The sequence below is a fragment of the Helianthus annuus genome, chromosome 8 (genome assembly GCF_002127325.2).
Source record: "Helianthus annuus cultivar XRQ/B chromosome 8, HanXRQr2.0-SUNRISE, whole genome shotgun sequence".
NCBI lineage: Eukaryota > Viridiplantae > Streptophyta > Magnoliopsida > Asterales > Asteraceae > Helianthus > Helianthus annuus.
Genome location: NC_035440.2, coordinates 97,617,035 through 97,644,557, shown reverse-complemented (window position 1 = coordinate 97,644,557; position 27,523 = coordinate 97,617,035). Strand labels below are relative to the sequence as shown.

The 27,523-nt window shown below is 39.1% G+C and overlaps 1 protein-coding gene and 1 non-coding gene across 2 annotated transcripts; both read right to left on the bottom strand.

Moving 5' to 3' along the window:
• Positions 1–400: 400 nt before the first annotated feature.
• Positions 401–27,523, bottom strand: LOC110870417 (cytochrome P450 CYP82D47). The gene is given in 2 exon segments (XM_022119599.2): positions 401–1,041; positions 26,591–27,523. Coding segments are annotated over 2 exon segments (1,563 nt in total). The 3' UTR covers positions 401–411.
• LOC118481497 lies at positions 19,012–19,118 on the bottom strand. The gene has a single exon (XR_004865706.1). It is a non-coding gene; the product is annotated as a small nucleolar RNA R71 (small nucleolar RNA).

The window sequence follows — 27,523 nt, the reverse complement described above, 5'->3', positions numbered from 1 at the left end:
TGTTGATTGTAATGAAAAAATATTATTTCAACAGAAAGAACTCAATTGAAGATTTATTTAACGCTGAAAATACATCTTTACAAAGTAAATTATTGGGAATACATGGTTGGATATATATCTTGAAATTTTTATGCATGCAAGTCAAAATCATTAACAACTCAAGATACACACACACATAATCATGGTACCATATTATATAAACAAATTAAGTCTTTAAAATTAAATCATATACTTGAGTTTATTTGATAGCTGGAAAAGCACATCTAAATATTGTCATATACCATGATGTGTAATTGATAGATGGATAGAGTTGCATAGTTATGATCTCATTTCTTATCAATATAATATGATCGTTCTAATCACATTAATATATTTACGGCTAACACCGTCATGATGCAGCTTCAGATTGCTCTAAGGCCTCTGATAGAGCTCTAGAGAAAGGCGTGGAGTGATAGTAACTTCAAGTGGTTCTGCCTTGGGCATGGCAAGTCCTAAGCCTTCATTCATGTCCACAGGCTTCCCCATTGGTGTTGATAAGTCAAACCCTTGAAGTAACCCAGCCAGTGTCAAGTGAAGAACATTCGAAGCAAACATGGTTGCAGGGCACATTCTCCTCCCAGTACTGAATGGAATGTATTCAAAGTTTTGTCCCTGATAATTTATCTCTGAGTGCTCCTTAAGAAACCTCTCTGGTCGAAACTCATCGGGATTCGACCAGACTTGTGGGTCCCGATGTAGCTTCCATACATTTACAATCAGCCGAGTCCCCTTGGTGACATGATAGCCCCCGATATAGCAGTCCTCAATGGCCTCATGTGGTGCTGCTAACGGACCTGGTGGCTATATTCTGAGTGTTTCTTTTACTATGGCTTGTAGATATACAAGGTTTTTTATGTCTGATTCTTCCACCCATTTCTCTCGTCCTACATGGATGTCAAGCTCTTCCTGTGCACCTTTTAGGATGTGGGGATGGTTCAGTAATAGAGAGAGTGCCCATGTCATTGTCACAGCAGTGCTTTCAGAACCAGCCCACATGAGAAGCTATAAAAATCAATTTTTTATGTAAGATTTGTAAGAATGAAAAAATAAAGGAATAAATATAAGTGGTATTCTAGCACAACCATAGGTGTTACACGAATCTTACTACTATAATAAATCAAAGTCATAAAATCCCATGTGTCAACACCACAAGCATCCTCCCTTCTCTCTTTCCTATGTGTCAATCTCTCACATATTCTGATCCTAGGTGTCATTTTCTGGTTTTTTTCTTAAAATAAAAAAACTAATGAGAATAGGCAGGCTTGTGGACAAAAACTCTGAATTTTGACCATCTGTAACTCATCACGTGAGTTTGGAATGAAACTAAATCTCATTTCAAATTTCAAATTTCAAATTTCAAATTCATCTTTCTTTCTTCATTCTCTTCTGCTCTCTTCCCAATTCACATCTAGGGTTTTTTAGATTCATTCTTCAGATCTCACGTTTTCAAAATCCTCTGGCGCCCCTTTCTCTCTCTGGCGATTCAAGAACATCAAAGCGATTTCACCAGATCTATGAAGATGTCACAAGATCCAATTGATTTGAGATCCAAATGATTTCAGATCTTCATTGACCCTCTCTCATTTTCATCTTATCTCAGGTCCAGCTCTCTCATTTTCATCTCATTCTCTCTGTTTCTTCATCCGTTCAAGATCCAGATCTTGGTGAGTACCAACATTTCCTCTCTCATATGGTAATTATATTGTTTGTTTTTCAATTTGTAGTCAGTATTTTAAATGTTCTTAATATAATGCTTTAGATGGTATCCATACAGATTCAGATAGTGACAGTTCATCTGAAGATCAGGTCACTCGCCTAGAAGCTGTACGATGCAAATTAAGGTAAGCAGCTGATTATTTTTATGTTTATCGTTTAACACATGCCAATCCTCAAATAAATCCATTTATTAATTTAAGTTAAAACTATGAACTTTATGGTAAACAGATATATGAAGTTGAAATGAAAGATATTAGAAAAAGTTGAATCGATTTTTTTTTAGGTTTTTAATTCAAGAAAGAATATGTTTGTTGCTTTGATTTCCACTTATTGGATGTGGGTTTTCCCTGTTAGATTTCAATTAGTATAATAATATTAAGCATCCACAATAATGAGCCTTTTGTATTTGTAGATTCTATTCTATCCAACTTTCTTTTAAAGCCACAAGTCCTTTTCTATTAGTAAATTAGTGTGCTAATTAAAATTGGTATTTTGTTTTAACTTATAAAACCTGGATTGAATCTGTTGTTTTAGGAATAATATAGTTGAATAAAAAAATCATACTTTTATGTTGGATCTGTTTCTAGACTTTTTCTTTAATCAATATATGTATGCCTTTTAAGTTCAAAATAAAGCATGGGCAGCCAAACACCTTGAAGTATGAGATCAGTGGTTTAATTTTATACAAAATTTCATAAGCAGTCTTTTTGTGCCTGTGGTTTATTAAAACTCTGTTCTGGACATAGCAAGTAGTGTTTACTGCCTCTGCCCAGAAAGTTAATGGCAAACCTGAATCTGCAAGCATAGTTCTGGCAGCCTCAATCAAAGTTCTGTTTTTTCTTTCAACAACCCCATTTTGCTCTGGTGTTCTAGGGATGCTGTACCGCCTTACAATCCCTTTCTTCACACAGAAGGCATCCAACTCCTTATTTTTAAATTCTGTGCCATTGTCACTCCTGAAGCTTTTCACTGGTAGGTCAAATTGCTTTTCAACCTGTGTCACAAAGTCTTGTAAAATGCCTGCAGTCTCATCTTTAGAGTGTAAAAAGAAAGTCCATGTAAACCTAGAAAAGTCATCAACAATAACCAAACAATATCTTTTCTTCTAAGGCTCATGACTTGAACTGGGCCAAACAAATCCATGTGTAGCATTTGCAAACATTGGGTTGTTTTGGACTCTTCAATGGACTTATAAGAACTTTTATGTTGTTTTCCTTTTAAACAGGAAATGCAATGTTCAGAACATGAAAACAATTTTTGTGGTAGGCCTCTCACCAAACCATTTTTTGAAATTTCAGTGATTGTCTTAAGATTTGTGTGCCCCAGCCTTCTGTGCCAAAGTTCTGTCTCTTTGTTAGAGGCAGCTGAGAACAGACAGGCATCAGCTCTGGGACACTCTTTTGACATGTCAACAACATAAACATTGCCACTTCTTTGAGCAACAAGTTTAGTTTGACCAGTTTTGATTATTGCTTCAATCTTTTTGACCATTTCTGATCCAACAATCCTACAACAATCTTTTGTGAAGAATGACCCAAACCCTTTGTCACTCATTTGTGATACACTTAGAAGGTTGAATTTTAGATTGTCTATTAGATTGACATTTTCAAATTTTACATTTCCAGATTGCACTGTACCAGACCCTAGAACTTTCCCTTTACTATTATTCCCAAAGGATTATCACCCCCTCCATGGATTTTAAAGTCTTTGAGGAGGGCTTTACATCCTGTCATGTGCTTGGAGCCTCCACTATCTACATACCAAAGACTATCAAAGCATGCAGAAGCTCCCTGCACATGAAGTAAAAGGATTAGTTCATTAAGGGCTCCAAAGCCAACAGGGCTTTGGATGGGGATACAGCAGTGTCTGGTATGGATGCAGAGTGATGGACAGTGGTTAGATCAGGGGTTTGGACAGTTTTAGTACTGTTTCTTGCTAACCACTGTTGAGGGTCTTGACCAATCACCTGCTGATAACCAAAAGGATGCCTATTCACTTTAGGTTTAGAGGGCCTTTTGTAGGCCTCATAAACGTGTGGAATCCTTTGGTAAGACTGTTTTTCCTTGCCTTTTCTGAACTGATTGGCAGGGGGTGCATCAGTAACCTGAACATCTCTTTTGACAGATGTTTGGTTCAGTTGTTTTGTGACAGCTGTTTGAACTGGTACAAACAGTGGTTGTTTCTTGGTGAATTTGACAGATGATGATGATGATGGACTCAAGGATGTTTTAGCAAGGTACTCATTCTTTTTCACATCAAAGTTTTTGAGATACACACATGCTTGAGTTTTGTGGTTTGTTTTACCACAAACAATGCAACTTCAGCTGAAACAATGATACTTGTTCTGTTTGTATCATAAGCTTTTAAGTGGAAACAGTCTTTTGTTAGATGATTCCTTTTCTCACAAAATTCACAAAACAGGTTATCAATTTTTTCTTTCTTCTTTCTCTTTTCAGACTCCTTTGCAGCAGAGGTTTTAACCACTGCTGGGATGTCCTTGAGAGGTATGACTTTAGCTTTTGGAGCTTTAACACCATCAGTTGATGTAAAGTCCATTGGCTTGAAATTTTCAAGAATATCACACTCATCAGATCATTTTGGTTTAAACTGATTATTTTCAAGTTCCTCAAAAGTAGAGGATTCAACTGGTCTGTCAACTGTGATTTTGTTACCAAGTTTGTCAGTGATTTTCACTTCTTGGCCATTCTTGTTTGTGGGGATGAACTCAGTGGTTACATAAGTGGTTTGAACAGATTTTCCAAAAGCAGTGTTTTCATCATCATGTTTTCTATAACCAACCCCAAATTTCACATTGCTTTTTATCTGTTTTTCAAGCATAACCTCATACCATTTGCATGATTCCACCCATCTCTCACATATGATCTGGGTGGACTCTAACTCCTTTTTGCAAACATGGTATTTTTCTACCAAAGTTTGGAGTTGGGTTTTGGTTATGCTTTGCTCTTCTTTCATGCTGCTAATCTCTTTCTCTTTTTCAGCCAATTTGTTTTTAAGTTCTTTTAGAGATCTTTCAAATTTGACTTCATCAGATAAGATTTTATCACGAAGGTTTTCATTCACCTCTTTGATGTTAGCAAAAGCAATAATGCAATTGTCAGAACACAGTTTTTCAAGAACTTGAGGTGATACCTTGGCAGCAGCCATCATTGCACAATCACATTGAGGATTTTCTTCATCTTCAGCTCTTTCTTCTTTCTCACCTGCTTTTTCTTCTTTCTTTTCTTCCTTGTTCTCTTCGGACCATGGGTCTGTCAGTGGTTCAATCAGGGTACCTGAACTTTCTCCCAACAGTAGTTCACCAGCCACAACAGTAACCACTGCTTCAATCACCTCATCCACTGTTTCAATACTCAGCTGTTCCTCCTCAGTTTCACCCCCTCCTGTATTGACTCTAATGCCATCAAACAAAATTCATTATTAGAAGAAACATTGGAAGCATAAATTGCAAAATTTTCATCACTGAGGTCTTCAGGCATACTGCTCCAGTCAACAAACCATTGAGTGAAAAAACTTTGTTGATCTGGTTGTACTGCTGCCGGAGCAGTGGTTTGAGGTGCAGGCTGCACTTGTGCCTGAGGGACAGGGGTTTGAACATATTGGATCTGTGGAACAGTGGTTTGGACATAGTGCACTGGCACAGGGGCAGCAGCATAGTGAGCAGTGTTCACTTGAGCTGCTGGGCCATATTGGGCATAGTGCACAGTGCCTTGATTTTGAGGTCTAGGATTTGAGCTAGGATGAGTGATTATGGGACCAGTAGTTTGACTCCTACATTCCCTAGCAAAGTGTCCCAACCTATTACACTTGTAGCACTTGATTTTCGATTTATCCAACCCAACCCTTAGATTCCCATGCAAACCTGGGAACTTTCGCCCTGTTCTTTTATAAAATTTGCTAGTTCTAACACTTAGTAAGGCCAGTTGGTGCAGGATGTCCATTTCCTCTAAGTCAGTGGGGTCAAAATGCTGTAGATCATTAAGTTCAAAGCTTAAGTTGTCTGACATCTGGTTTTCGTTTGCAGTGAATGCATAACTTGTAGAGTGAGGATCAGGGTTGTTAAAATTTGCACCCGCAGTTATGTCAATGAAGTGATCATAACCCTGATCCTTACCACTACTCCCAGACTCTTCTTGACCCAAAAGAGCAGTGTTACCGAATGTATAATCATCAACGGTTTTTCCTGACTCTTGTAACTTCCTTTTTTGGTTCAACTCCCTTTCGTAGGTCAGGAGTCGACCGTGGAGTTGGGTCAAGGTCAGATCCTTGAACTCAGGTGAGTTTCTGGTGACAAAAGCTATGGTGTCCCATTTTTCTGGCAGTGACCTGAGAAACCTGCTATTTTGAGTTGAGTTTGTAAAAGTGGTTTTAACAAGCCTCAGTTCACTGATGAGACAACTGAAACGCTCAAATTGTTGCGTCAGTGATTCACCTTTAACGTGACAAAATGTTTCATACTGTTGGTTCAGGATTTCCCTATTGTTTTCTATGACTTCTTCGGTTCCCCCAAACTGTTCCTTAAGCACGTCCCATAACTCTTTGGCACTGTTACAGTGTAACAGTCCAGCATATATTTCATTGGGCAGCGCTGATGCTATGATGCTAAATGCTTTAGCATCTAGTTCGATTTTTTGAAAGTCGGTTTCGGTATAATTTTCAATTGGTTTTGGAACGTTCTTTTTAGCATCTTCAGCGCTTGGCACTATGGGAACATGGGGACCAAAGACGACAGACCTCCAACAACCTGTGCTTTGTTGAGCGAGGATGTGACCCATCCTCCTCTGCCAGATGTTGTACTCATTTCTTTTTAGCATAGGTGGTTTAAAAAGCGAGCCGATGTTGTTTTTATCATCCTGAGATTGTGACGTCATTCTTGTTGTTTTACAGACACTGAGAAATCAACTTTAATGGTGATTAATCCTTGCTCTGTTTTTCAACAAACGAACAAACGATCAGTATCAACTGTTATGAGCTGAACTATTTACGTCAAAATGATTGTTAAATCAAATTTGACTGTCCAAGCTCTGATACCAATTGTTGGATCTGAGTTTGATTTTGATTGTATTTTGTGTTTGAAATTAAAGTGAAAATGGATGAGTGTGCAGCGGAATTATGGTAAAAACAAACTTTGCATACAATCAAACAAGAGTAATACTTTGATCAAACATCTTTACACAATGAACCGAAAGATTGAATTTATTTCAACAACGATTACAATGATTGATGAATGAATGCAAACTCCCCCTCAGCCAGAGCTCAGTTGTTTGTTCGTGCAAAGAAGACGATGATGCAAAAGAGCTAATAGAACAGTACCAAGTACTGAACTATTTATAGGGACTTGCAAACTACTGAGCATCTTAGCTGACGTCACCATGAAAGTGACATCTAACCTCCTAACAAACTCTAACCTCTGATCTATACAAACACTGCTATGTTAACTACTGCTACTACATTATATTACAAAACAGACTATTGAACAGCTGCTGCAACCTTCCACTGCTGTGAACCCAGCAGTACTTGTCCGGATCAGCAAGGCTTGACTCAAAGCAGTAGATTAAATCAGCAGGGCTTTAGTCTTTCATCAGTTCTTTACTTGAGCAGCAGTTGTAGGTCAGTATTTAGCAAGATCAACAGATAGGAGGTCAGCAGTTGTTGAAGTCACTGTCAAGGGGAGAGGTTTGTATGTAATCATCTGCTTATTCTGGATCCACTGCTCTGATCCAGTTTTGACTTTAATTATCTGTTCCTCTGATAGGGTTCAATCCCAACACCTCCTGTCACATCATTTGTGATGTGACAGCTCCTCCACTCGACCAGCTCGCTCAAGCACTCATTTCTCTCCATTTCTCGCGATTCTTGTAAGTTTCCAACCTAAATCTTGTACTTCTATGATCTACACGTACTTCTTCATCATTTTCACCTTTGAATCTTAACTTTTAACCGTGAAATTAGTGGATTTGAGGTGTTCTAGGGTGATGTCATCATGGAGTTCTTATGAACTTCAAGTTTTGGCCTCATTCCACCAAGAACAACTTAGATCTAAACGATTTCCACATGAATAAACAATGCTCTTGCATAGATCTAAACATCTTCGAAGTTAAAAGGATTGAAAGATGGTTTTCTAACTTTCTTTCAACTCTTTTACACTCAATTCCTCAAAACCTATAGAATCGGAGCTTGTTCCGATCTTCTACTCTTTCTTAGTGATGTGTTGGTTCAAGATCTGAATTCTATCCAAGAGATAATGATTTCGAGTTAAACATGAACAACCGTCACGACCAGTAAACTGATCGGACTTGGGTGATTCCTGTTCGATCGGATCACTTGGGTCATGATGGGGTTCTTTTGTTTAATGTGTCGTCATACTGTCTCGATCAAACCGCAGAACTTAGCAAAACACCAAGTTAGCAACATGGTCAGATCGCGGGACAAATTTCCGTCTGATCGGATTGCCATCCGATCGAACCACAATCCGATCGTATTACACTTGAGGTTCAACACTTATCAATTTTCAACATGTTCAATGCATATATAGTTCCAACGGATTACCAACCAATCGGATGCTATCCGATCGAGTGACAATCCTGCTGTGAACCTGTTCTTACTAAATGTCCTGCCTATCGGATCGCTATCTAATCGAGCGACCATTCGATCGATCGACCTGAAGGGTAGAGATACTTCTCTGTTTTCAAAATGCTACAATGAAAACTTCAAAGGACAAGGCATCATACACAAACACATCCTTACCAGACGAATGTCAATCCAATCGAATGGCCATCCGATCGGATGACTATCCGAATAGATTGACATCCGATCGAATGCTCAACCGATCGGATTGCCATCCGATCGGACTACCATCCGACACTTGGACACTTCGCATCATTTTACGCGCTGTTCTTCGCTTACGCTATCGTTAACTGTTCAGGCTAATCTCTCAGCGCTCCCTTCAATCCAAGAGAGTGTTTACTTGTTAAGCACTGAGTATACTCGATCCCTTTTTGCTATACGCACTTTTGGGTGTTACATACATTACTTATTCAAATCACAATCGACACATAATGCAAACACTATTTATACGCTGACCGTTATTGTATGTTACGTGTTATTCGATGAATGCTTGTATGTTATGTTAACACAGTGATTGTTGCCTAACACCTTAGCAACGATTGTACTATAGTTTGGACTCAGCACCTGTCATGGACAGGGGTTGTTAAGGGCTTTATTCACGTGTCCCAGTGGGGATATGTGTTGTGCATGTTGGAAATCAGATGTTAATAAACAACTGGGATATTGAAAACTAGAAGAACAAATAGTAGAAGGATTGTTTTATTTCATTCGGTCGGCATATCTTGTGAATACAATATGAAAGTGGAAGAAAACAAAGAAAACAAATTTGGAATTTTTGACTGATTATGCACCTATCCTATCTACCCTTTTTATACTGAAAAGTAAACTGAAAAAGCATGAGACTCGGTACTGTTCCTGATCTTTCTCAACAAAACCAACGTTCACTAGGACTTGGTTATTCCCACGTGCAACTCCACTTTTCCACGCAAAGTCTAAAGTATTGAATTTGTAAAACACTATCCAACACTCTCCCCCTTAGTGTTAGCATAATTCTTCAAATCTTCAACTCCTATCAAGCTTCTCATCTCACAGAACTTGATCCTAGGAAGATCGTGTCTACTCTCTGTTGATCCCCACTTATATGCTTCACTTCAAGTTGCTCTCGTTCCACACATTCACGTATGAAGTGGAACCTTGTGTCGATATGCTTGCTGCGTCCATGGAAGACTGAATTCTTCATTAGGTTTATCGCGGACTCATTATCCACCAAGAGTATCACCTTTTGTGCCTTCTTCCCAATTAAATCACATGGCAAATTTCTTAACCAAAGTGCCTCGCATGCAGCAGATGCGGCAGCCATGAATTCAACTTCGCAAGAGCTTAGAGCTACAGTCTGCTATTTCTGAGATACCCATGTTATCAACTTACCTAAATAGTAAAACGCCATTCCTGTTGTTCCTCTCCGGTCTTGGACATCAGTTTCATGTGAATTGTCACTATAACCAATCAGCTGACAATCTCCACCTTTAGCATACCTTAATCCGTGGCTCGTTGTACCTTTGAGGTATCTCAATATTTGTTTCACAGCAGCATAATGACTCTCCTTTGGAGTTTGCATGAATTTACTAACTACTCCGACTGAGTAGCTTAGATCAGGACGAGTATGTATTAAATACCTGAGACTGCCAATGATACGCCTGTATTCAGTTGGATCCACTTCCTTTCCAGCTTCATCTTTAGTAAGTTGTGGCTTCGGATTCATAGGCCATTTGGCTGCATTGCAATCTGGCATTCCTGCCATCTTTAGTATCTTTATAGCATAACTTTCTTGCTTAATGGTGATATCATCCTTTCTCTGATCAACCTCAATACCCAAATAATAACTTAACTTCCCCATATCACTCATGTCGAAAATTGATTTCATCTTCTGTTTGAACTCCAAGATCTTGTCTTCACTCGACCCAGTGACTATCAAGTCATCTACATAGATTCACACTATCAAGATTGAACTCGAGTTACTCACCTTGTACACTGCTTGCTCGTGAACACACCTACTAAACCCAAGTTCTTTGAGTGTCTTGTCGAGTTTCACATTCCAAGCTCTAGGTGCCTGTCGCAAACCATAAAGCGCTTTGTGTAGCCGGTAGACCTTGGTTTCCTTTCCTTTGACTTCAAATCCCAATGGTTGGCTTATATATACCACCTCTTTTAGTTCTCCGTTTAAAAACGCAGATTTGACATCGAGATGGTGCACAATCCAGTTGTGTTCTGCTGCCAAGGCAAGCAAAAATCTTATTGTTTCCAACCGTGCAATTGGTGCAAAAACATCATCGAAGTCGACACATTTTTTCTGAACGTATCCTTTTGCCACCAATTGAGCTTTATGCTTGATTATCTTGCCACTTGCATCTCTTTTTATCTTGAAAACCTATTTTAACCCAATGACTTTCCTATCACTTGGCAACTCCACAAGGCTCCATGTTTTGTTTTTGTTGATGGCGTCCAACCCATTCTACAACCCGCAGTCACGTCTGTGCATATTTCTCTGTTGATAACCTACTAGCCTTCACTTTGTTACATGTTACATGCTGGTTATGCGTAAACGATTTCGAACTCTATTAGTACTATTAAACTTGTATTCTCACTTTTACACTATGTGTATTGATCTTTATTTTAACGTATGTGACAGGTGCTTAGGATGCTTGCTTGCTATTTGATGGAATCGAGTTAGGATGGAGTCTAGAAACAAACAAAAACAATTTATTTATTTTGAATCTGAGTTGTCGGAACATGTTATTTGTCTTTGAGATATCTATGTCTGTAATAATTAGTTTACTTGATGGGTTATGGTATGGGACATAATATTAACTATCCGGTAATTTAGTTGTTATGGATTTCTGCTGGAAAATCTGTTTCGCTCAGTGCCGTGCCCCAATGTTTCCGTCATCGGTTGGGGTGTGACAATCGGTCCCGAGATCGCTGAATCCGTCAAACAGGTTTGATTTGTTTTTTGCGGTTATTCGATTCAACTGTATCTTGATGATTTGATGTTTTACTATTTAGGTTTTTATTGTGTTTTACTGTTGTCATCTTTAGGTTTTTATTGTGTTATTGTGTTTTACTGATAGATCAGAAACTTTTATGAAAATTATGCAGTAAGTTTATGACAGAAAAGGCTTTGGATAATATGTATTAGTTATAACGTATTGTATACTATTGGACTATACTATTATTAAGGTTTATCAGTGTGAGCCCACGGGCCCACTTTAGGTATCTAGGGTTTCGTACCATCTCTATATAATGTAATCATCTATTGATTCAATAAGATCATTCAGTATTTTACCCTTTGACATGGTATCAGAGCCAGCCTAGGCTCTATACAGTTCCCACCGCGCCACACACAAATATACAAACCCTAGCCGTCACCGCCTTAAAATAACCCTAGACAGGGCGGCGGGCCGCCACTGCTACCGCCGCCGCCCTGTCCGAACACTGTTTGTTTCCCCTTTTTTTCTTATTTCTTGTTTGAAATAAAGTCCCGATTTCGGTTCCAGATTTTAGCCGTCTCACACGCAAGAATTTTTATTCCCATCGACGACCCTAACCCTTACATTAGCCGGTCACTTTTATTTTGGTTTCCGTCAAACTCTAGTTGCAACTTGTTCATATTCATAAACAATTAACATTGTTTGGAAATCAGTTTTCAAATAATATTTAATTATATGAAATGACCGACAGAATATTATATCTCATATTTGTTTGAAAAAGTAATTTCAACAATTCTTTTTGACGTTGCTTTCGTTAGTTGCCCATGATCGTTGGCCAAGATTTACACATAAAGTGGGACTGATTGTGAGTGAATGGAACAGCCAGTTGCTGCCAAAGATTTTCCTTGAGTTTGCTTTGAATCTCAGGTCATCCCTTCCTGTACCATTGGATTTTCGTTTCCACAAGTTTGTTTGGTTCTTTATCAGTTGGTTCCTGCATACCCGCCCATCTTTCATTACAATGAAGATTTCTTGTCGGGTTATGTCTCTTGTTCCAGATCTGCAATCTCATCTCTCAGTTCCTTTGCTTTCTTTTGTTCTTGCTGGACCACGGTGCGCTGCCACCGGAGATCGACGCCTGACTACGGTCACCGGCCTTCGATTTGACACACCGCCGCAGGTCGTTGGGTGTTTGTTTTTTTATTTTCCCTTATGTTTTTCTTTCTTCTGTTTCGTTGTATTAGCAATCATGTTGATAATTCCGGGGACAATGAACCAAAACAGGGGGATGTCATGAATTGAACTCAAGTCAAGAAATCCTAATCTCGGTCAGGGAACCTACAATTCCGTTACCATGCCTAGCCGCTGCCTGACCACGGTCACGCCGCCGCTCTTTTGTAGGACTATGGTCCTTCATCGCACCCTTTTCAGTACTTTGGGTTCACTACTTTGAAGAATATGGATTATTAATTTGGCAACATAAAGCAACTAGCAGATTTTTTAAGAGAGGATTGTGGACTTATAAGTCAGGAACCGAGATCGAGACTAGTTTTTTAATTGTTCTTTGTTTTATTTTTTATTATTATTAATTGCAGTCCGAGAGTTCGATTCTCTACTGCTCAGACTGTGGGGGAGTATTGGACTATACTATTATTAAGGTTTATCAGTGTGAGCCCACGGGCCCACTTTAGGTATCTAGGGTTTCGTACCATCTCTATATAATGTAATCATCTATTGATTCAATAAGATCATTCAGTATTTTACCCTTTGACATATACGTAATAAAAGTTCAATGACCGATCCGAGCTTTTCAACGGCATCGAGAAATACTGCGCTGCATTTCTCGAAGCCGAACCTTAAACGGTCGTTGTACGAAATCATTGGGACGTCGATGTTCTTTTTTACGTAGCTAACGGTATCGATTTCTCACTACATGTTAAAAAAATAAAGTTAATTCAATTCATGCGCTTTGATATAATTTGTAGGCCAGGGAACGATTACTCTGATCGAAGGAGATTCGCGACAAAGCCATAACATTAAGCGCGGGGAACTCTTCTATGTATCCGTGTGAATCACCGCGTATCTAATCAACACCGACAACAACGGATGCCTTGTTTTGGCGAAGATTCTACATTCGGTCTCCGTCCCCGATGAATTGCAGGTGAAGTACTAATAACCAATTCGAATATAATCCAATCGATAGTTTTTATGCTAAGTTTCTAATTAAATCTCCGATTTCAGCTCTTTAGCCTAGGAGGTGGTAACGCGGAGTCATCATTCTACAACGCGTTCAGTATCGAAATTCTTGAACCAGCATTTGGTGTAAGCTTCAACAACTTTTAGTAAATAAATTGTGTTGGTTCCCTCTCTTCAGTCCATCTTTGCATTGAAGAATCTGAAACAACTCTCCTTTGTTATGTGTGAGATTAGTGATGCGCTGATCAATATTACCACTTTTTTTCAACGGCAAGGTGTCACAATTTTTGGGTGCCAGACACCCCACACCCCCTCATTGGGGAGGCCCGTCGTCCCTCTCCGGCCAGACGTTAGTGTCTTAACTGTGCCCAGCTGGCATCAGAGAGTGACCGACGTCCAGGGAAAAAGACTCCACAGGTACCTCGCCCTGGATCAGGGCTTGACGAGTATTACCACTTATAACATGCTATTGGATCTCACGCATCTCGAAATCGATATGTGCTATGATCTAAAAGAACTGCCATCATGGCTTTATAATCTAGCTCATCTCCAGAAGCTAATCAGCAGTAACTATCATGATATTGATGTTCTTCCTAATGGGACAGGGGGTTTGTCGAATCTTGAAAGTTTGATTCTGCATAGCTGCACAAAACTACAAGAATTGCCTGAGTCGATTGCAAAATTGCGTAGTTTGAGTTATATTGATATATCTGTTGTATGAGTATAGGTGTGCTGCCTGAGGAAATAGGTGAGCTGTGTGGCCTGCAAGTGCTTAAGATGAATGGTTGTACAGGGCTGCAAGAATTGCCAGTATCCACAAGCGAATTGTCAGGGTTGGAAGAGGTGATATGTGATGAAGAGACGTCGTATTTGTGGATGGAATTTGAAAGTAATCTTCCTAATTTGAAGATAAATGTTGTTGAAGATGATAGATCAGAAACTTTTATGAAAATTATGTAGTAAGTTTATGACAGAAAAGGCTTTGGATAATATGTATTAGTTATAATGCATTGTGCACGTAATAAAAGTTCAATGAGCGATCCGAGCTTTTCAACGGCATCGAGAAATACCGCGCTGCATTTCTCGAAGCCGAACCTCAAACGTTCGTTGTACCAAACCATTGGGACGCCGATGTTCTTTTTTAGGTAGCTAACGGTATCGATTTCTCACTACATGTTAAAAAAATAAAGTTAATTCAATTCATGCGCTTTGATATAATTTGTAGGCCAGGGAACGATTACTCTGATCGAAGGAGATTCGTGACAAAGCCATAACATTAAGCGCGGGGAACTCTTCTATGTATCCATGTGAATCACCGCGTATCTAATCAACACCGACAACAACGGACGCCTTGTTTTGGCGAAGATTCTACATTCGGTCTCTGTCCCCGGTGAATTGATGTGAATTACTAATAACCAATTCGAATACAATCCAATTCGATAGTTTTTTTTCTAAGTTTCTAATTAAATCTCCGGTTTCAGCTCTTTAGCATAGGAGGTGGTAACGCGGAGTCATCATTCTACAACGCGTTCAGTATCGAAGTTCTTGAAGCTGCATTTGGTGTAAGCTTCAACAATTTTTAGTAAAAAAATTGATGTAGTAATTAATTTAATTTCGAGTGTTATAATGACTTCGAATTGTTGTAGGTTGATCGCGAATAGGCCCATAAAATGGTTGGGCAGTAAAATACTGAGGAGCAAATTAGATTGTTGTCCAGAGAAGATAAAAGTAGCCGATGGCCTTTTGGCGACCGAAAAGGAAAGGGAAGGGAAGGGAAGGGGCACACATAGTATCTACAAGAACGAACCATCTGTGGCGAACGAGAATGGTATCCTCCACGAGGTTGATTCCAAAGATTTCCCTGATCTTCGAGATATCAATGTAGCCTTTTCACTCTTCAAATTTGTACGGTTTTGTGTATTTTTTGGCAGTTACCGGACGAATTACTTTCTGATGATTCTGTTTATACTTGGTAAGGGAACTGATATGAAGAGATACAATTGGTTGATGTTTTTAGAAGTTCTTTATAAAGGGTATAATGATGATAATTTGTTATGTGTAGGATTAGGATTTCTAAGGATCCCACTGGCCATTGTTGCAGCTGTGTCTACAACTCTCACAATTGCTTTATTAAATGACAGGCATGTTGGCTTTAGTGATTACCTTTACGATGTATATTGATATTTTACGGTAATGATGATTGAACGACGGTGTGTATGGTTATTAATTTATAATAGAGTTTTTCAAAAGTTCAATGACCGATCCGAGCTTTTCAACGGCATCGAGAAATACCGCGCTGCATTTCTCGAAACCGAACCTCAAATGTTCGTTGTACCAAACCTTTGGGACGCCTATGTTCTTTTTTACGTAGCTAACGGTATCGATTTCTCACTACATGTTAAAAAAGTAAAGTTAATTCAATAATATATATCGAATCGTGCGTTTTGATATAATTTGTAGGTCAGGGAAGGATTACTCTGATCGAAGGAGATTCACGACAAAGCCATAACATGGCATTCCAACCGGATGTTTTTAAGTATCGTTGATAGCGTTTCACATTTTAGTTCAACCTCCTTACCTATATCTATGGCCACTGCATTTGTATTTGCTTTTTCATGTAGCGTCTTTCAGAGTATGTGACTCACAGCAGACCCAAGGTGACATTCACTTTCATTGCATGTTAATTATTTGTGAAAGGGTGGGAGTTGGCTACAAAGTTCATTTTTCCTACAAAGTGTACAAAGTCATAAAACACCATAATTTCAGCCATAAAACACACTCAAACCCCATAAAAAATAAAGTGAAGATTACTAAAACGCCATATTTGTGGATTTTGTGTTGTGTTTTGGATGATAAGTGATGTGTGTAAAATGCAACATATAAATTACATCAAAGGAGCCATAAAACTAACCCTTTTTTAGTACTAATGTTGGAAAAAGTGTGTTTTTGTCTTCCTTTTGTATTTTCAGGATTAAATGAGCGCAAATGAACAAAAGAAGCAAAAATGCAGCTAAATCTAACACAAATACAAGAAAAGGAATAAACGTGGCATGCTCGACTCCTCGACAGCATCTTCCCAAGCAAAAACAAGACATCAGGAGGCTGAACACGCCCCGTCTCCAGCGGACACGGGGGCGTGCTCAAGTGTCTGCAGAAAAGACAAAGTTGTAGAAGCTTCTATTTCCCAACATAGGGGCGTGCCCAGCTCCACACGGCCGTGGTCAACGCTAAGATTCACAGAATCCAAGCAAATCTTGATAGTATAGATACGCTTCTACACACGGGGCCGTGCCCAGCGGACACGGAGGCGTGGTCAACTAATGCAGACAAACAACATTTAATGAAGAAACAGAAAGTGGATGGACACGGGGCCGTGTCCGGGCTTCTGTGCAGGCTATAAATAGAGGTGCTTGGTTCACTTCAAAGGCATCCCTTGGCAAACCACCTCTCTCACACTTCACCCACCCTCCACCACCATCACAACCCACATCCACCACTATCATCCATCATCCATCATAGAGTGTGTGTAGTAGTATCGGGATCCAAGATTGATAGTAAGAGTTCTTGACAATCAAAGGCCCATGTTTGCCTAAGTCTCTTACATCACTTGGTGAAGACAAGAATTTAGTGTAATACTTTTGTGTTTTAATCTTTTCGCACTTTTTATTTGGTTTTGTATTAATGACTTTAATAACTAGTTTCTTATGTTGAAGGTGAAACTTCCTTATCATTTGTCTGTGGTGTCTTGGCGTTATTTTACTGTCTATATAAAATAAAAGATTTACACCATTCATATCTCTACGGTCTATATAGAGATATGTTGGCTAGCTAGTTGGGGGTTAAGGGAATGGTTTGGTAAGGTTCTTGCCTTGTTCAGTGTATAGATCCTGCAAGGACCTGGGTCAAGCTTACTAGGACCTGCTTCAATACCCACTGGTATTGGATGGCGGGGGTGCGAATGGCTTAATCCCCACATATGTAAACTACTACTAATACATAAACCCGGCTACTTGGGATTGTATCTCTGCTGACTCAAACCACTTAGCCGAGGGTAACGTCACCTTCAGAAGAGGGGCCTACCACTTTACGCATTAATAACTTAATTAATTATCTTTCAATAATCCAACCCTTTAGGATTGTATCCTTGCTGACTCAAACTTTGGGTTGAGGTTAACGTCACCTTCAGAAGAGGGGTCTACTACTATAACTAAGATAATCTTTTAAAAAGTGCAAAAGTGCGGAAAACATCAAAGGTTACACTAAAGGCGAGTCGGATCCAAGTGATTCATCTTGTCTATCTGTTTCTATTTTATTTTTATTTCAGCATTTTTAGTTTTTATTTTCATGTTTAAAACCGTTTTCCAAACTTTTGATTTGATTAGACTTGAGGATAAACCGGTACTAAAAGCTCTTGTGTCCTTGGACGACCTCGGTATCTTACCAACGCTATACTACGCTCGCGATGGGTGCACTTGCCCATATTTGTGTTTAGTGTTAGTAGAATATCGTGTTTTATAAATTTAAAACTTGACTAAAGTGTTAAAAAGTGCTAAAAATATACATAAAAACTTATAACATGACACACACATCAAGTTTTTGGTGCCGTTGCTGGGGACACAAGGATTTTAAGAAAGTTAGGAATCAACGGCATAATCGTTTTTTCTGTTTTTTTTAGGATTTTTCTTAAATTTTCAGCTTCTGCAGAGCTCAGCATGGGCCGTGCCTGGTCAGACACGGGCCGTGCCCAGCATTGTTATTGGCAGTTTTTATTTTCTGAGTTATAGAGAGCTGAACACGGGGCCGTGTTGGTGCAGCACGGGGCCGTGTCGAGCTCTACAGTAGCAGGGATCCGGAAAACAATCACTGTAACTCCGACCACGGGCCGTGTTCATCTGAACACGGGGCCGTGGTGAAACTTCTGACTAACGTTCTTTTTGTTTTTTTATTGCAGGACTTGGAACCCAGGCGCCGCACCTGAACTTTCTACGCAGTGTATGAGCTCCAGTTCCAGTCGGGACATAAAAGAACTGCTAGACGAACCCGAAAGCTTTCTAAGAAAAAGACTTAAAGCTACTAAACACCAAGAGAAAGTTTCGGGGGATCTACTTCCAATGGCGGATCAATGAACCCTCATGGATTACCTACGGCCCACCGTAGGTAATCTTGGCGCCGCTATCAATGCACCGAATGTCGAGGCCAACAACTTCGAACTTCGGCCGCATTTGATACAAATGCTCTAAAACTCCGCAACCTTCCACGGGCTTGCGGACGAAGATCCCCATTTACATATTACTAAGTTCTTGGAAATATGTGATACTTTTCGGATCAATGGAGCATCAAAGACGCCATCCGCCTCCGAATGTTTCCATTTTCACTAAAAGACAGAGCTAAAGCTTGGCTTAATACCCTCCCAGTTGGTTCAGTAAACACCTGGGATGAACTAGCCCAAAAGTTTTTATATAAGTATTTCCCATCTGCTAAAACGGCTAAATTAATGACTGAAATTAATACATATTCATAAGAGGACGGGGAATCCTTATATGAAACTTGGGAAAGGTTCAACGAGCTACTAAGAAAGTGTCCTCATCATGGTCTTGCGGTATGGCAACAAGTGTCCACATTCTATATTGGGTTGTTGCCACACACATGACAAACACTCGACTCTAGCTCCGGGGGACTTTTAGGTAATCGTCGCCCAAATGAAATTTATAATCAAATTGAGGAAATTGCTCAAACTAATTTTCAGTGGCACACTCCCTGAGGCACAAAATCAATTGCCCCGGGCACCCATAAGGTTGACGAAAGCACCTCCTTGCAAGCCCAAATCGAGACCCTTTCTTCAAAAATCAAAAAGTTAGAAATGGCAAAAACAGCCTCGGTTATGGCTTGTGAAGGGTGTGGTGGGCCACATGAAAATTGGAGTTGTATGAAAGAAATGGATAATCAAATAGAAACGGTAAACTATATTGATAATAGACCTAGGCCGTCGGGTCCTCCAACGGGTACCTACAACCAAGGATGGCGTAACCACCCTAACCTTGGTTGGAGAGAACCCGACAATAGTAGTAACCAAAAAAATCTAAACCAATGGACAAACTTTCAACAACCAAGAAACGAGTCACAAAATTTCTCTCAACAACAACAAGGGGGACGAGAGAGGCTTGAGGATACCGTCTCTCGCCTCATCTCCGACACCGAGAAGAAAAACTCGGATCGATTTCAACAACTGGAATCGAACTTTAGAAATCAACAAGCTAGTATTCAAAACATTGAAAAAAAACTAAATCAACTAGCTCAAAATTTCTCCGAGAGACCACAAGGCGCGTTACCCAGCAATACCGAAACCAACCCAAAGGCACAAGTGCATCTCATCACATTGAGAAACCGTACCGTAGGTCCCGAGAAGGCTCCGCTACCTCCCACTGAAAAGAGCCGATCTAGCCAAACCACAACTTCGCCGACACCCCAACAAGAGACGGCTCCTCCACCAAATCAAGAGCCCACCAAGAATCCTCTGGTACCGTACCCTGGTCGGTTACTTTGCCAAAAGACCGATTAGCAATTCACAAAATTCGTAAATTTACTAAAACAATTGCATGTCAATATTCCATTTGTCGAAGTCCTAACTCAAATGCCTAAATACTCAAAATTTATGAGGGACTTCCTCACTCACAAAAGGAAAATCAAATCATTGCAATTAGTGAATTTAAGCGAAGAATGCTCCGCCTTGCTACTCAACAAACTCCCGCAAAAGAAGATCGATCCCGGAAGCTTCACCATCCCTTATTCAATTGGGGAATCGCCCATTCGCAACGCACTAGCCGACCTCGGGGCTAGTATCAACCTCATGCCCGCATCAATGTTCGACCGACTTGGACTGGGGAAAACAAGCCCTACAAAAATGAGCATACAACTTGCCGATAGGACCATAAACTATCCACAAGGTGTCGCTGAAAATCTACTGGTTAAAGTCGGAGACTTTGTCTTCCCGGCTGAGTTTGTCATACTAGATATGGAGGAAGATACTGAAGTACCACTCATCTTAGGGAGGCCATTCCTAGCTACGGCCCACGCAGTGGTAGATATGAATGGTGGAACACTAACATTGAGGGTTGGGGACAAGGAGATGAAGCTTAGGGTTGGTAAAAGAGTAGAAGACGATGACCCGGTCAATTACATGAAAGTCATAGACTCAAGTTTGGATGATGCTCTCCGACGGTGCAACATGGGATGCAAAACATCCCACTTGGGTAACATATGATGACTTTAGGTCTAGCCAAGGACCCTTATAAACGTGGCGCACCATGGAGGCATTCCGCGGAACTATCCTTAGTTTTAGTTTAGATTAACTGTTATGCTTTTTAGTTTAGTTTTAATTTTCAGGAATAAAACACACTCGGGATGGTGAAGGATACTAAGGGAAGCTTGAACCAACACCCCATGCACAAAAACAGAGCCTCCCGACAATTTTTCTTCAGTACAGCAAGTTCATCACGGGCTGTGCTTAGCCAACACGCCCCGTGCTCAAGGATCTGCAGAAAAACGCCCAGTTCAGATACCTGGACACGGGGCGTGTTCGCTGAACACGCCCCCGTGCCCAGCCTTCTGTTACTTTCTGTTACTGGCAACCTGAACACCGAGCCATGCCTGGACACCACGGGCCCGTGTCCAGATGCCTAGTAACATAAATTTTTGTTTTTAACACACCTTTTACACATTCAATCAACCTAAAAACTTATTTTTGGGACACATTAAGGACAATGTATAATTTAAGTGTGGGGGGGGGGGGGATGCTAAAACCTTGAATTTTGCAAGTCCTAATTACAAGCCTTACATAAAACTATATTGGAACCGCTAAACACCCCAGATTTTTCAAAAACTTTTCATTTTTTTACTTGTCTGGGTTTAAATTGGTAATAACAAGTTCTAAAAAGGTTATATTTTTACGAATTTACAACCGATAGCATCGTGATAAAAAGAACTAACATAAGAAAATTAAAATTATAAAATGGCATGATAAATCTAGTTAAAATTTGATTATATATATTTGATCACATTAAAAACTCATTCCCACAAAAAGTGAGTTTTGAGCCTTTAATTGAGCATACAAATACACATCTTTAAACTAAATGCTCATCTTTCGTTTCTTGTGTGAATAGCCGCTTGGTTTCTTACGACTCTAGAACTTGCCATGACGATACATTCCCGGTCCTTCCCAACTTAAACCCAAGTAAGTAAATGATGGAGGCATTAGGACTAACCCATTTTTCTTTCAACACCATTATTTTTCATTTTTTTACCACCTACCCAAAATCCCCTAGTTAACCCCTTTGACCCTAAACCTTTTCATTTCTAAACCCACAAAACAAACACCCTTTACCCACCAAAACCCTTTTTCATTTAAAACCCTTTTTTTAGTAAAAAGCTCGGTCTTCGTGTGACATTCTTTATTAAAAAAAATGAATGAAGTCTAGCAATAAACAAACAAGTTCCTCAAAAGAAACTTTGTTTGAAAAGTGCTTCGTTTGAATAAAAAGTCACAAAAATAAAAAGTTTTACGAAAACCGATGCTTTTTACGTCTTTCGCCCTTTTCTACTAACTACTAACCCAAAACCACCTACCTTTAACCCAAGCCTAACCCTTCCCCAAGTCCTCTTGATATTTACAAAGGTTTATAGTTAAAAAGGAGGAGAATTGATTTCTTGGCAAGCATATGGTAGAAGTAAGTTCCATGCCGGTCTCGAGTGTTTCACAAAAATACATCTTCGGCCGAGTGTTGAGTGATCTCCCGTGAGGTGTGTGAACTTGTATATAATTGGAATTTTAAAGAGGCATAAATAAGTAATTTCTCTTATGTAATGTTCTAAATAAATCATAACGAATAGGATTGTAAATAACATAAAAATAAAGCCTAATAAAGATCTTGGAATCCCGACACTCAAGACAAGCCCAAAAAACTTCTCTTCTACCCATTCCATTTGGGTGTGTAAGCCACATTACAAAGAGTTTTGCTTGAGGACAAGAAAAGATTCAAGTGTGGGGGTATTTGATGTATGTAAAATGCAACATATAAATTACATCAAATGAGGCATAAAACTAACCCTTTTTTTAGGTACTAATGTTGGAAAAAGTGTGCTTTTGTCTTCTTTTTGTATTTTCAGGATTAAATGAGCGCAAATGAACAAAAGAAGCAAAAATGCAGCTAAATCTAACAAAAATACAAGAAAAGGAATAAACGTGGCATGCCCGACCCCTCGACAACATCTTCCCAAGCAAAAACAAGACATCAGGAGGCTAAACACGCCCCGCGTCCAGTGGACACGGGGGCGTGCTCAAGTGTCTGCAGAAAAGACAAAGTTGTAGAAGCTTCTATTTCCCAACACGGGGGGCGTGTCCAGCTCCACACGGCCGTGGTCAACGCTAAGATTCGGAGAATCCAAGCAAATGTTGATAGTACAGATACGCTTCTGCACACGGGGCCGTGCCCAGCGGAAACGGGGGTGTGGTCAACTAATGCAGAAAAACTGCATTTAATGAAGAAAGAGAAAATGGATGGACACGGGGTCGTGCTCAATGGACACGGGGCCGTGTCCGGGCTTCTGTGCAGGCTATAAATAGAGGTGCTTGGTTCACTTCAAAGGCATCCCTTGGCAAACCACCTCTCTCACACTTCACCCACCCTCCACCACCATCACAACCCACATCCACCACCATCATCCATCATCCATCATAGAGTGTGTGTAGTAGTCTCGGGATCCAAGATTGATAGTAAGAGTTCTTGACAATCAAATGCCATGTTTACCTAAGTCTCTTACATCACTTGGTGAAGACAAGCATTTAGTGTAATACTTTTGTTTTTTAATCTTTTCGCACTTTTTATTTGGTTTTGTATTAATGACTTTAATAACTAGTTTCTTATTGTGAAGGTGAAACTTCCTTATCATTTGTCTGTGGTGTCTTGGCGTTACTTTACTATCTATATAAAATAAGAGATTTACACCATTCATATCTCTACGGTCTATATAGAGATATGTTGGCTACCTGGTTGGGGGTTAAGGGAATGGTTTGGTAAGGTTCTTGCCTTGTTCAGTGTATAGATCCTGCAAGGACCTGGGTCAAGCTTACTAGGACCTCATTCAATACCCACTGGTATTGGATGGCGGGGGTGCAAATGGCTTGATCCCCTTATACGTAAACTACTATTAATACATAAACCCGGCTACTTGGGATTGTATCGCTGCTGACTCAAACCACTTAGCCGAGGGTAACGTCACCTTCAGAAGAGGGGCCTACCACTTTACGGATTAATAACTTAATTAATTATCTTTCAGTAATCCAACCCTTTAGGATTGTATCCTTGCTGACTCAAACTACTAGGTTGAGGGTAACGTCACTTTCAGAAGAGGGGCTACTATTATAAGTAAGATAATCTCTTAAAAAGTACAATAGTGCGGAAAGCATCAAAGTTTACACTAAAGGCGAGTCGGATCCAAGTGATTCATCTTGTCTATCTGTTTTTATTTTATTTTTAGGGGAATTGGCTTGTAATAATCTCACCTAGACCTTATTGGCCATTAATAATCCCACCTCAGAATATTCCCCCCACCAGTCCCACCTTTCACTTATTTTTCCTACAATGGTCCCCCGTTAAAAAAAAACTTAACGGAGTTAAGTTTTTTTCCAAATTATAAACTGATTTTTAGGGCTTTTGATCAGAACAATGATACGACTCCATTGATGTAAAACCTACTTCGAAATGGTGCTCCAATTGACTTGATTTTGGTTAATTGGAAATTTAAACACCCAAATTGAAGCGTCGTTTTCATCGTTTGGAGCACCGTTTCGAGCCAAGTTTTACGTCAATGGACTCATATCGTCGTTCTAATCAAAAGCCCTAAAAAATCTGTTTGTAATTTGGAAAAAAACTTAACTCCATTAACTTTTCTTAACGGGGGACCATTGTAGGAAAAATATGTGAAAGGTGGGACTGGTGGGGGGAATATTCTGAGGTGGGATTATTAATGGCCAATAAGGTATAGGTGAGATTATTACATGCCAATTTCCCTTATTTTTATTTTCAGCATTTTTAGTTTTTTTTTCATGTTTAAAACTTTTTTCCAAACTTTTGATTTGATTAGACGTTGAGGATAAACCGGTACTAAAAGCTCTTGTGTCCTTGGATGACCTCGGTATCTTACCAACGCTATACTACGCTCACGATGGGTGCATTTGCCCATATGTGTGTTTAGTGTTAGTAGAATATCGTGTTTTATAAATTTAAAACTTGACTAAAGTATTAAAAAGGGCTAAAAATATACATAAAAACTTATAACACGACACACACATCAATAAGCCTTTGATTTTCGAATGACTAACATTAGTGTGTTTTATGTTGATTATCATGTTGTGTTTTATATTCATAGTCATAGTTCTATGATGGTGTGTTTTAAGTTTTTATGGACTGTTACGGTTTGAATATTGTGTTTTAGTGATGTTCACTCTGTTATTTGTGGGTTTTAAGTGTGTTTTATGGCTAAAATTGTGTTGTTTTATGACTTTGTACACTTTGTAGGAAAAATGGACTTTGTAGCCGAACCCCACCCATTTGTGAAATATAATTCATAACTACTCCCTTTCCCAAAATTGTTGGCTCTTAATATGAAAATTCTAGACTTTCATTGCATGTTTGTGATCTTATAGGTTTGACGACTATTTTTCGTTCAATGGAATAAAACATTAGAAACCCGGAATGGGTTATAGTTCGTAATAGACATTATAAGTTTTGGCACCCATTGCAATACGCGGGTATTCCCACTAGCATATATACGTGTGTGTGTGTGTATGTCATAGTGATTTTAAAAAATCAATACAAAATATTAATGATGGATTAAGTGGCTGTTTGTTTACATCTATCTTAATGGGACTCTTAATGGTTCAGACCTCTTACTGGTTCAACACTTAACGGTTCAGACTATTTGTTTCGCGAGCAGATGTCTGAATTGTTTAGACATTTGCCTCTGAATGGTTAAGCATTATACTGAGGCTGAATTTAATACCTCTAATCTGAATTAGTCAGAAATTTGCCTCTAAACGATTAAGCATTATACTGGCTCTTAAACTCTTACTGATTAAGCACTTAATGGTTCAGTCATCTTACCGGTTTAGCACTTAATCACTCAGAAGTTGCCAAACAGCCTCTAAATCATTGTAGTAAATAAGAGAACAAGTTGCTAGCTAAAGTGGTTGAAATCTTTAACCCAAGAGTAAAATTTGACTTTGTTCACATAGTATTATATGAAGAGTAAATTACTATTTAAGTCTCTGTGTTTTAGTGGTTTTAACCACTTGAGTACAAAATCAAAAAATTTAACGTTTGGGGTACCTAACCGTTCATTTTATAACGTTTTAAGTCTCAATGTTTTAGTGGTTTTACCACTTGAGTCCAAAACGAAAAGTACAAGTGTTATAACGTTGGATTCAAAATGTTATAAAATGAGTGGTTAAAAATTCAAGGCATTAAACTTTTTAATTTTGACTTCATGTGTTTAAAATCATTAAAACATAGGAACTCAAAAAGTAATTTACACTTATATAAACTATTATCTTAAACTTTTTTACGTTTGAACTCATGGCTATCCACGAAGTGAAGGGGGAAAGAGGTGGGATCCCGGTTTGCTCCACCGATTTTGAGTTGTAGTTTTATGATTTTTTTTTCCGGTTTGATTTTTTTAACATGATCTTATTCTTCTTATAATTATTTAATTAATTAGTATCTTATAAAAAAATAATATTTAAATAGTAACAATGAATAAAATGAATGAGCTCGTAAATAATTGTATTTTTGTAGTTATTGTTATTTTTTTAAATAAATTGCAGTTATGTAATTATTTAATTATTTAAGTAAGTTAGATTATATAAAAATTAGATTTAAATCAATTGGTAATGATTAAAAAGATGATTGAGATATGGTGAAAACTAGTGAAACCATAACAATGTCTAGTGAGAGTTATATGTAGTAACAGTTAAATATATATTGAGATTGGTAAAAAACAAGAACGTTACTGACCAAAGTTGTTGCCTTGATGATGGTTTCACGCCCATAGCCAAACATTTCAGTGTCTTGTGGTAGGGCTGACAGCATCAGATCCATGAAGTCACCTTCTTTATCGCTATCACATTCTTGTCTCTTCTCAATATGTTCGTTAAGCCACTTTTCAATGACACCATCAAGCTCTTTAGCCACTTGCTTCATAGCTTTAAGATTCCCTCCAATGTCCATCCATTCCAGATAAGGAAAGAAATCAGACACAACAAAAACGCCTGAAAGGCACACTAGTTTCTTTATGGCTTCTCTTACATGCGACTCTTGTTCGTTGTTACCATTAGAGAATCCTTTCCCCACTAGGATTCTTACAATTATATTGAGCGGTATGCGCTCGAACCACTTGCTTATGTTAATTACAGATGCTCGGCCCCCATTCCTTTGGGACAACATGGAGAGCTCATTAATGGAATTCTTCACCTGTGAGGTACGGATATGCTTGAACTTTTCAACACGTTGGCTTGTAAAGAGCTCAGAAACCGCCATCTTACGCATCTCTCGCCAGTACGGACCATATGGTGACGCTCCAAAACCAGCATTGTCGTAGTTCATGTAGCTGCCTGCTGCGATAATAGGCCTGGTTGCAAAATTTCTTTCATGGGTGGTGAAGCACTCTTTGACCATTTGTCGACTGCTGATGACCAACGCTCGGTGACTACCGAGCCTTAGAGAGTAAGCCGGCCCGTAATCATCAGCCATATTTCCTAGTATACGTGCGACCGGAACTTGAACCCGTAGATGATGAAGGTGACCTATAAAAGGCAATGCCCCTGATGGTTCTGGAGCTACTAGTTTATTACTTTTTTCTCGTGTTTTTCTGATGCCTATTTTGTAAGCATAGATTATAGAAGAAAGCAAAAGCCCTAAAAGTGTTAGAAACTGAAGAAAATATTCCAT